This window comes from Larus michahellis, chromosome 2 (genome assembly GCF_964199755.1).
Source record: "Larus michahellis chromosome 2, bLarMic1.1, whole genome shotgun sequence".
Lineage (NCBI taxonomy): Eukaryota > Metazoa > Chordata > Aves > Charadriiformes > Laridae > Larus > Larus michahellis.
In genome coordinates this window covers 142,587,712-142,599,455 of record NC_133897.1, presented here as the reverse complement: position 1 = coordinate 142,599,455, position 11,744 = coordinate 142,587,712, and the positions used below count along the sequence as shown (strand labels likewise).

Genomic DNA, 11,744 nt, shown 5'->3' with positions numbered 1-11,744 from the left:
TGGAAATGTGTATGTGCTTATCATAAACACACCTAAGGTTACTTTGCATTCAATAGGTCTATTTATGTGCTTAAAATTAGGCATTTGTAAATTTGCAAGATCAGGCCTATAGTGTGTGTGTGCACGCGCACGTGTACATACAGGAATAAAGAATGCAGTTTGATCGGAAGTTCTATGCTATGCTCGCTCCTTTAGTTAACACCTGACATTTGAAAAAAAATGAAGCTAAATGTCCAGGCAGTTCTGACAGTTCCAATCCATTATCTGCAACCTGAAAAACCCACGCTCTTTTTTTACTCAGTGTATGAAGTTCATGTGGTTTGGTTTTTTCATTTTTTTTTTTTTGGGAGACGCCTTCTTTATATAGTATCAACATGACAGCAGAAGTACCGGTTTGCTGTAGGTTGTGTGACTAACAATAATATTCTCTGCAAAACCTAGATGGGAATAACTGATGAATCGGAAAATATATGGATGCCTACCGAAATGATTATGTAATGAAACACGAAGTCAAACGGTGGCATGCTTCTATTAATTGTAGATGATAGTAATTAATTTTCACTGCAGTTGCGATCGTGTCGCTGCTTTCCGAAGAATCCAGAATCCCCTTCCAGGAAAGTGTGAAATTGCATCTGGGTTCTGCAAGCCATGAAAGACTATAAATTTCTTTAAAAAAAAAAAAGAAAAAAAAAAAGAAAAAAGAGAGGGAGGCCTTCCTCGATACTGTACTTTAGAAAGAGGGGAAAAAACAAAGGGAAAAAGAAAATGATAATTGTTTTCTCTAAGGCTATTATCTAATGCAAAAGCAAACAGTCTGACTGGAAATCAGCTAACAGAAGGGGATTAGAGAGTAGATCTGAGAGTGGCTTGATTTCTAGCACTGCTGTCTCTTCACACAGTGATGAGACACAGGCAGAGCAGCCAGGAGCTCTCCAGATGGCTAGAGAAAGTGTTTGTCTTGGGTTACTGCAGGGCAGTCTGGACTCTTAAAGCCGGGGAGGCATCATTAGGGAGCAAGTTAGATGTCCACCCAGTAAAAGCCAGCGAAAGAAAGAAAGAGTAGGCAGGCTGCCCGAGAGGGACCGCGCTCGCCTATTGTTAACATATACTTGACCCCCACTAACCTCCTCACGACACAGATGTCTCCTACCTCTATCACCTCCCACTGCTTTAAGCCCTCCCCCCCTGCACCTGGGTAGCGGGGCCGGGCCGGCTGCTGGCAGTATGCTGCCTGCCTTGCGAGGTGCCTGTTAGCGGGGGAGCCGGGCGGAGCGGCGCGGAGAGCTGCGCGGAGCTCGGCGCAGCCTCGGGCGGGCGGTTCTCGGCTCGGCTCGGCTCGGCTCGGCGCGGCTCGGCCGGGGGCAGAGCGATGCCTCGGCTGCCCGGGGACAGGCAGAGACCCCGCCACTGACAGCGGCCGCTCCCTGCGCTCCACATCACGTCTGTCTGCGGCAGCGAGGAGGAGAAGGACCTTGGGCATTAACTATCTCGACTTGGAGACTTTATTTTTGGTTCTTGTCCCTTTCCCGTGGAACCAGTCGCCTCTCTCGAGCTGATCCTCCTTTAAAAAAAAAAAGAGAGAGGGAGAGAGAGCGAGGGGAGGGGGGGTGGGGGGGGAAGAGCAGCTGGAGTTTCTCCTCAGCTCGTTTTGACTTTTGTGGACGTGGATCATCTGGACTGGGAAGGGAAGCCGCGCTGCGCTGCTCTCCCCTTTCCCACCCCCTCGCCCCTCCAGCAGCCTGGGCTGCCGGCTCTCCCCCGAGCAGGACGGGAACTTTTATTTGCAGCTCGCAGCCCGTGGCGAATGGTGGGAATCTCCGGTCCTTTGCAGTGTGAGTACGGGGCGCGGGCAGGGCAGGGCGCGCCGGGGCGGGGGGGAGCCCGAGCCCCTTTTTCCCTTTCCCGTAAGGCTTCTCCTGGCTCTGAGGGGCTCCCGTGGCTGGAACTAACCCAGGCGGACCGGGGCAGCCGCCGTGCCCCGGCAAGGTTAGCACTGCATGCAGCTCTTACACCCGCTGTCCCCGGCTCGCAAACTCTCACCCCAAATATTTCTCAAGAGCCCAGAAACCAAACCCACCCAGGTTTTTTCTTAGAAAATAACCCTCTCGAGCACATATTCTTTCACAGCGTAGGGTTTCTGTCTCGATTTAGGACTTGCCTTTTTCCCCCCCCGCCCGCCTCCCCTCTTTCCAGATCACAGCTAGCCAATGTGAGTCGGAGTGTCTGAAATATTTCTGGTGGGATTTTTTTTTTTGTTTGCTTGTTTGTTCCATTACAATCATGGGATTATGTAGCATTGGCAACATCACTTCAGGCTATTTTGTAAGAAATATTTCAGGCGGTGCACCCCGTCTTTAGCTGCACCGCGAGCCTGCAAGTATCTCGTTTCCTAAAACGATAGGGCAACGTTTGGGAGTGCATTTCCAAAACTGCAATACAATGCAATTGTGTCACCTCGCCTGGCTGAGCCGAATGGGTTGATTCCATAAATTCGTAGCACACCATCGATAAGGGAGATCGGAAGGGTGAAGTCCACACGCTGCCCGTTTACACGAGCCTTTGACTTTTGGCGAGTTCGAGTCCTTTTGTTAGTGCCAAAGTTGCGAGATTGGGCTAAAATTTGGTTTAGGGTAGGGAGGGATTTGCCACTCTAGCAGGGGCACCCGCGACTCCATTAAACGTTAATTTATGGAGAAATTATCTGTGTTGTCACTGTGCTCTGCTCTCCTAAATGTTGGAGAGAAACTGAAAGTAACTAATCGGACGCAGCCCTCGAATCGCTCTCGCTCCAAGCGGGAGCGAAAAATGTTACTTCCCTCGGTTCATTGAGAAGTTTAAAGGCGGGAGGGCGAAGGTAAGACGCGCGGAGGCAGCCCCCCCCCCCGCAAGTCGCATCCCGGAGCCCGGCGCGGCGGGACGGCCCTGCCCCGCCGGCTCCGCTTCCCGAGGGGAAGAGCCGCCTCCGAGCCGCTTGGGTCCCCCTGGTAGAGCAGCCCTGGGGTCTCCAGATCCGCAGCAGGCTCTGCCGGTCACCTCCCTCCGCCATGCCTTAAAATCGTGGCAGGGAAAGGACCTGCCTGCCTCTTGCGGTGCCGCCCCGCACCCGGCAGCTCCTGCCTGCGGATCGCTCTGATCAGCCGGCGGGAGAAAAATCTTCCCGACAAAACCTGCTGACGACTTTTCCATAGCCAACCCGCAGTCCGTCTCCGAGGTGCGCTCGCCTTGTGCTCAGCTGCAGGTTCGCCTTGGCAGGCAGAGCAGGACGCCGGGGACAGGCATGGCATAGCAGGGGCTGGGCAAAGATGGGTCTATACCTCTTAAGAGCAGCCTGCGGGAGCGGCCGTGCTGTCCCCGGGAACGCGGCAAGTGCCAAACGTTTGGCCATAGGGCATAGCCCTGACTAACTCAAAGGCTCTCTTCTGAGTCTCGGTATGTACAGCCAAGCGTTTGCTCCAGCAAATACTCGTGTGCTTAATGTAACGCTGACCCCTTTAACTTTTAACATCGCTTCCCCTAATTAATCTGTTCAGGCCCCAGACTTAAATGGCTGTCCACAGCTGCTGCAAATTGATTTATCCCCTGATGGTGGTCCGAGTTGCTGACCAAAGCAGGATTTCCCCCCCCCTTCCCTATTTTTGGTCTACTAATCTGTTTTGACTTATTTCCTACTTACAGTACTGCTTGCATGCTTTTTGAAGGACTTAGAAAATATTTTCTTCTGACATGTAGCTAGAAACATAATTATTGTATTTGTAAACACAATATGTTAGGGCTAAGGGTGAATATAATTTATTTAATTATACCCTTGTAGCCTTACATTTCCTTCTCCATTTCTGCATCCTGACAGATGCAATGGAAAGTTTAAATAAGCAACTTTGTTAACTGTAGTTTGAAGCAAGACGTGAAAGACATTTTTAGATTTTAGTTCTGTTGTCCAGGTTTTCTGTTCTGCTCTTCTGTTAACGGTTTAGTGAATCTGGATAGCCGAGAGGATTGAAACTGGTTTCTAATGGTTGTTAAAGCTGATGCTTGACCTTTCCATGGGAAGTCTGAAAACCTCATTCAGTTTATTCTGGGCTGATTTCCTTAGGAAATCCAATATGATCAGGGAATTTCCTTCAGCTCGGCTGAATGTTAAAAAAGCTAGTCTATCTTGTTTATACGTTCTGGTTTTAGCACTAGATGCTTCTGTGGCTCCCCGTCAATAGACAGAATCCTAGGAAAAAGATCTGAATATGGCTTATTCATAACTGTGCAGTCTACGAAAATACGAAGTTGGCAAAGGCTTTGTTAGGTGTGAGATGCACTGCAGATTTGCTGTAAAGGTTTTTAATTATCAAGTTACGCTTGATTTGATAACTGTTAACTTTTCTAAGGTCAGTTTTATCATAGCTGAACCTTGAATATAATTGTTGCTACTTTCAATTCATGAGTCATTTTTCTTTGCTGTCCTGGGAAGCTCAGCCACCCATCAGCACAAGAAAATCAGAAACTCCACCAAAAACCCAAACCCACCCTTAAATCCGTGGATGTCTCTGGGAAGCTGAAGCCGGGCCAGGCGTACAGGAGGTGGTAGCAGGGCTTCTTCGTGGGCCCTGCGTTTGCAGGAGGGCGAGCGGCTGGGTTCCCCAGCCCTGAGCATGCTGTAGGAGACAAGAACCATTCTGTTTGTAATGGAATGCAGACAGCAGTGTTAGGTCACTGCTTCCTGGCAACTGCTGCTCGAGTTGTTTTTCTTCAAAGGCTTTGTGCTTTTTAAATAGTTTCCAAAATCTTTTTAAGTAAAACATTGCCTTCTACCATTTTTGACCACCTTAACGTTAACTCGTTTCGTGCCTAAATAATGGACCAGTAAAACATCACACAGTGTCTCTCATCTGTATACGCTTAACACTATGTATGCCTGCGCGCACATGGAGTTTTATACTGGAAGTATTGTTTATAGAATAAAGGGGAGAAAAATAGCTCCACCTGGAGTGTTGGTCAGTGGCTAGTCAGCTCAGGACATTCTTCCCTGTCAAATCCTGTTTCTCACTTCTCTGAAATGAACTTCAGACGACAGGCGTTGAATGCGAAGCTCACTTCAGTGAGGTACTGTGCGGGCTGCAAACTCCTCGTTGCCAGACACTTCGGGTGAAATGGGCATCTGCAGGATTTGCATAGGGGGGTGATGGGAGAAAAGGCTTGCAATTGTCATTTTCATCTTTCAAATCCACTTGCCACAGTCCATTACTGTTAAATCTTTAGCTAATTGAATAAGGATATTAGTATGTTGCTATTGCAGGAGCTTCAGATTTTTTAGTTGGGGGGGGAAGATCTTGTTCTTTGTTCTGTAGAAACTTAAGTTGTCATGCAGAGATCAAGAAGCCTTATCAGCCGAAATAAAATGTGAATCGGGTGTTGTGCAGGGGCTATTTCTCATGGCTTGGCTAAAGAAATGTAAAAAGAAAATTATTTTGAATCTGAATACATTAAAAAAGTTCGATGTGTGTAGTTAGTAACAGCCTGCTATTTTTCATACAGCCTTTAGTAGCAACCTAGATTGCTAGATTCAGTGTCAGTTTAAACTTTTATACGCATTATAACTAGTGAGAGTGTGAATTCTTAAAACATTGGCTTCCAGATTTCATTTTCTTCACCTTTCACATGAAAGATCTAAAAGAGTTAGTTTAAAAACTGAACTTTTAATGTAAAGGGTTTTGGTTTTCCACATAGGTGTTCCTTTTTAAAGAACTGCTTCAAAATCGCAGTTATCCTGTTCTTATTTACTATAAACTTGATTAGTTTAATATATGGTAGCATAACTACATCAGGAAGTAGTATACTGTGTGGTTTTGTGGATAAAGAAAAATGATCAGCAGATGTAAAATCAAAGTCAAAATATCCTGCCCTTTAAAAGGCTTTTTTTCCCTCCCCAAAATATTTTCATCTGAAAGACATTGACTTCCATCTTCCTTTTTTTTTTTTCTGCCATTGATATGAAAGTTCCCAAATAATGTTTAGAGAACAGTGGACATTTTATTAAAGTAAACATTAGTTCAGTATAATGGAGGTAATTGTAAGTGATAAGAGCAGAGCAGGTTATCTGTGTGTTGTTTAAACAGAAGGAGCTATTTTGCACCATTTCCAGTAGCCATCTGTAGAGGAGAAGGGTTTGCACCTGTCTGTCCACACTAATTATAGATTAGGTCCAAAGAAATGAAATTCGAGTAGGCTTTCTCTTAATGAAATCCATAGTGATTTTATTGTAAATGTGTTTTGTGTACAGACGGTGATGGTTGGGGCTGTGAGTAAAACAAATTGCCGTATGGCTGTCATGTACTTGTAGTTGTAAAGCAGGATACTGCTGCATTAACAAAGGTGCTGAATAAAAACGCGGTGCTGCTCCATTTAAGTCCTAGGCTTCAGTGGTGGCTTTAGCTAGGTTTACTCAAAAAGGTTCACTGAAAGCACAGAGTATTAAGGGGTATGTTTCAGGCTAGACTTCTCGGTTACTATCCCTTTTGTGTCAATGTACTGGCATATAGGTGGTCCTTTGGCTGAAATACGAGGTAGAAATGGTTTCACGTTAAAGATGTACATGCACACATGCAAAGAGTGTGTCAGAAATACTTTCCCCTGGTTTAACACTATATTACTAAAATAAAGTGGAAAGAGTGAGAAACGCACTCTGCAGTAAAAGGTCACATGAATTTCTACCACATCTGTTTATAGTAATTATGAACATAATTAACATAAGAATTGCAAGTGAAGTAATGACAAGCTGAGCTATGAGATATTATGCCATAATGGTCATATGTTGGAATTCTCACATTATAGCATACTAGAATTCACATACTCAATGCAAGAAAGAAAATGTTAGATTTTTATCTATTTTAATGCTTCAAAACTTATCTGCCTGGGGCAGATGGACTTTACGCTTTATAGGAAGGTAACCCATTATTAAGAGAGAGTCAGTTGAAATTAAGATTTCTAGCCTGCAGCTTGGACTTTGAGACAGCTGTGCTTATGGAACGCCACTTCTGTTACACATTTGTACTCTGATTGTATTTATTTTATTAACACACATTGCTTTATTTTTAAATGTGAGTGTTTTTGTAGCGAGCTGTTTATATTAAAAAGGATCCTGGATTAGTTTTTCTTTAGTGTATTGTGCATCGAGTAGTAAAACTGCCTGTCAGATATAAGCCATACATTGTGGCCCTGCAAGATGAGAACAGAATCTGATAGATCCTAAATTAGTCCATGGCATGACATAGATATATCTCAAGGAAAAAATCCGTAACAAAAGTCCCAAAAAAGAGCAATCTCTCATTTGGACATAATACTTTGAAAGAACATAGAGAGAGAGAAAGCTCTGTGGTACCCTGCAGGTTGAATTAAAGTCACTTTTTTTTAGAAATGCATAGAACATACCATTAAGTTTAGGGGCTAAGGTTTCAAATGAGTTGACTAACTTTTTGTAATATGACCTGTCTGATTACCTCTAAATATGGTTGTCACACAACTGACAACTGGAGGAAGTTGAGGGAGAAGTGGCCCTTCTTCAGGGTAAAAATACTGGCTGAGGAATGCATAGTAAATTTGACATGTGAAAATCAGTTTGCTGTAATGAAAAATCAAAGTCCTGTTTTTGTGATAGGGAAAACTTGCCAAATTGCTGTCTTTCTAAGGCTAAACATATAGAGTGGTTTATGAAAAATAAAAAAAAAAAAATTACCTTGTGCTATGTCTCAGTGATACCAAGAGGTTTTCGCATTATTGGATTAGTGGAGGATTTGTGACAGACCCCTTTTTATCTGACATTCATTGCGGTGACACGATTTTCACACACACACCCTTCCCCCACCTAGGTTCTGGTTTTCACTTTGTATTATGTGTCAAATTCCCATTATTTCTTTTCTTGTGGAAAAAGAACTGCTATCTTGGCCGAGTGATTTTGGAAGGAGTTCTGCGCTGAACAATGCTTGTCTCACTCCAGCCTGCGTCATTGTCCTCATCCCAGCCTTCACGGCGCTCCTCTGCAGACGCGCAAGGGAAACGTGTTTCCTTAGCAAATTGAGTGTTGATTCCTAGGGAGAATCAGTTTTAAGACTTTAAAAACCTGAATGTGCAGGTTGGCAGCACCAACCTGGTGCCGCCATTCTGCTGGCTGGGCTGCTTTGCTGCCTACCTCATGATCACCCAGTCTTCTTTGATGGATCCCATCAAAATAAGCCCTCTACTTTCTCAAAACCTGAGCTGTTCAGTGGAGGGACCTACTCTGGCTTATCGTTCATCGTCTGGGGAATGATGCCACCGCTCGCAGCGGCCCTGTTGTGTTCAGGCTCTTTTGCCACCGGCAAGGCCCAGTTGTCTGGGCCAGGCGCTTGGCCAAGCCGGCAGCGGATGCGTCCGGTTCCCGTGGTGGGCTAGGAGCCGTCGGTACGGCCTCGGAAGCGGGAGCTGGGCTGAAGGTGTGCGCACCCGTGGGGATGTCGCCTTGGTGGAAATGGAGGCGACCTCTGGCCGGGGAGCTAGCGCTGTGCTCCCCGGCTCTCTGGCAGGGTCCTTACCCCGGAGAGGCTTCGGGCAGCCTCCAAGGGCAGCGCCGGGTAGGATGCCCGCCGGAGCTCGGGCACAAGCACAGAGACAGGCACCCGGGCGGCAGCCGCCGCCTTCTCACCCGGCGGGCGGCGCGGAGGTGGCGCCTCTCCCCTCACGCCGGGCGCGGCCTCCCCGGGGACCCCCCGCGCCGCCCCGGCCCCGCTCCCTCACACCCACCATACATCCTCCAGCCCCCCGTCTGGGCCGCGCTGATACCGTAATCAGCCCCGATGCACGCCGCCGTCCCGCTCCCCCCCGCGCCGGCAGGGCCACGGCGGCGCGATGTGCCGTCCTTGCGCCGCAGATAAGCTGCGAGGTGCGTTTGAGGCGCACAAAGCCCCGGCCGCGCCGGCACCTCCCTCCCTCTCTCCGCCGGAAGGTAATCTCCACCCGCGGCTCGGCGAGAGGCGGGCGGGGGGACACTCTTCACCGCCTCCGGCCCTCCGCCCGGCTCCCTCGGCGCTGCGCAAGTGGATAGGAGCGGGGAGAAGTGAAGATGTAACCTCTTATCTTCCCCCCGCCCCGTCCCCCGGAGCGGGCGGGGGATTTACAGGCAGAGATTAGCCGGCGGGGAGAAGGGATCTGCCTTTTGTTGTGCGGGGGGCGGCCGCGGCCTGGGCGCTGCCTCCCCCCCGCCCCCGGGCCGCTCTGAGGGGAGCAGGATGGGGGACGGAGGGGGCTGTCACTCGCCGCGGCCCCGTGGGGAGGGAAGGGGTGGTGGGAGAACAATAGGTTAGAGGGGGACCCCGCTTTAAACATAGCCCAGGGAGGAGGAGAGCGGCTTGTCTGGGTGTTTGACGGGACGAGGGTGTGTGTGTGGGTGAAGGGGCCGGCGCGGCGGGACGGCCGCTCCCTGAGGGGAGCGGGGTGGCGGCTGGGGCTGAGGTGAGGCGGCGGCCTCCGGGAACGGGCCGTCCCTGCCGGCTATGGCGGGTCGGTTCACCCCCCCGAGGGGCGCTGACAGGATGGGGCACCCACCGTGGCCGTGCCGGGGTGATTCCAGTGGAGGTTTCTGGCTGCCCAAATCCCCTCAGAGCATGACAGCGGGTTCTAGGAAAAGTGGGGTTTTTTTGTTGTTGTTGTTGTTTTGGACTTTTGGTGGTGATTTTTCAGTTTTCGCCAGATTGAGGTGACTTGCACGCTGAGTGTGTGCACGCACGCTGCCTTAGCAAAGGGCTTTATCAACGGTCATTTGCAGCAACATTAAACAATTACCTTTAAAATATATTTAAAAGTTTGAAATATTTATATCACCGTTTCACTTTGTCAAGTGTTTGCGCAGATAGATATATAGATATGATCTGGTAACTAAAAGCCTAATTAAAATTAGTTCAAAGCCAGGGGGGCATGTATTCCTGTTGACAGCAGCAGATCGATAGGGTAAGACAATAGAGCCCCATTATTTTACTTCCATTGACTGAACATATTGACATTTCAGGTTTGCGATTGCCTCAGTGAGCATGATGAAACACTGAAATTCACGAACCAACTGTCTGGAGTGGCACATATATTACTGTATGTCATCTCTGCCTTCAGGTTACCTTATCACTGAAGCAGAATGGTAATGGATGGCAGCAGAGTACTTCAGAGGGGTTAGGGCTCTATCAGTTAAGAAGCTGACACATAGCAGGTTTCAGGAGTATCTTTAATTACACCTGGAATTATGTACAAGGGAAGATGGTCCTTGTTACCTGCTGCTGCGCTTCAGAGTTTACAGGCTCAGAAGCAGACAGGATAACAAGGTACTTATGTTTCATATTTTATATACATGACTTGATACCTTTAAACTTCTGCAAGAGCCCAAGTACTTCTGGTTGTGCTGTTTGCATGCTCGCCATGTTCTCCAATGGCCGCATCTGAGCCTGGTCTTGATGCTCAAGTCCCAGAGCACCTGCTAGACCTTCTCCCAGTCTGCAGATTGCAAAGGAAACAACAACTTTAAAATAAATAAATGTGCTTTGGGTTTCTCCCCCCTCAACACGCTCTATCGACAGTGCTCAGGGACTTCAATGCAGTGAGACTATAGCAGAATTATACACATTTTTTCCTTAGTGTAAGCACTGTAAAAAGAAATGTCTGTGTGATATGTGCATGTGTATGCATAATTGTATATATTAATTTATATGATTGCATACAAATGCATATATAAAGAAGACCCAGTGGCTGCAGAACATACAACGTGTCTTGTAATTTCAAAGGCTTTTAGATGTTCTTTAAAATCTAGCTGACTAGAATGAAACCCATCAGGGTTAGGCAGAGATAGAGACTGAAATTAATTTAAAGCAGACAAAGAGCTAATATGAAAGAGCCACTAGTGATTTAACTCATTTTTAAAAGTAAGTGTAATGAAAATATAAAATGTATTCTGAGTGTGCCATCTACTCAGCAATTGTTGCCATCAAGTGGACTGCTGATGCCCTTTAAGATGGTAAAAAGAAAACTAGTCCTTTATACTATTTTCATGAAAATGTTAGGTTTCTGTTTGATCAGCAGGTGCTGTTGAGATGAAAGCCATGTGTAAATTTTCAGAAGGCCAAAAGTGTCAATTCAGAAAAGGAAAGTGATAAGAGAAAATGCAATCAGTTTTCCTGTTTTCAATTTGTGCAGGATTTGAAGAGCTGTTTTGTTAAACTGCTACATCTGCTCCAATATGAATATTGAACTACTTCCACTAAAAATAACACCCTATAATTTGGAAGCCATTGCAATCTTTTGTTAATGCAAGTGGGTTATTTAAAAAAAAATCTATTCTGAAAAATCTCCTGCCTAATGTGCATTTTTGTTTATCGGCACTTTTATCTTCAGCAGATAAAATGGCATTATGCAATTAGGACCATATCTATTTGGACTGTAAAAATGGCACTGGATAGCTGAATGTCACTATATTGGTAAAAAGATTAAACTTGTACATTTAAAATAATTTTATTAATAAACTATGATTGTATCTTAAAATGGCAAGTGACTGCTTCCCCATTGCAACAATACCACTCTACCTACTACTGAGGATCTTGTTCAAAGCAAAGGATGTTCAGAGTATGACAACATTCTTGGGCTTGTTTCATTCCTGGTACACCTGCAAATCTTAAATTTCGGCTCATCAAGGACATTTCACTTAATGGGGCTTTTGGAGTAACTTTTTCCATGGTTAAATGAAATAA

At 46.6% G+C, this 11,744-nt stretch overlaps 1 protein-coding gene across 5 annotated transcripts in view; it reads left to right on the top strand.

Annotated features, from left to right (window-relative positions):
- The first annotated feature begins 842 nt into the window (after positions 1 to 842).
- RUNX1T1 (RUNX1 partner transcriptional co-repressor 1) overlaps positions 843 to 11,744 on the top strand; it is a 118,460-nt gene continuing 107,558 nt past the window's right edge. Inside the window, exon 1 of one of the 5 annotated variants that reach the window (XM_074577419.1) lies at positions 843 to 1,832. In XM_074577419.1, coding sequence (XP_074433520.1) covers positions 1,805 to 1,832 — 28 coding nt within the window. In that variant the 5' untranslated portion in view covers positions 843 to 1,804. Of the gene's footprint in view, positions 1,833 to 8,797; positions 8,966 to 9,415; positions 10,329 to 11,744 lie in introns of those variants that run through there. The other 4 variants (XM_074577413.1, XM_074577417.1, XM_074577416.1 and 1 more) reach the window with 4 other exon arrangements.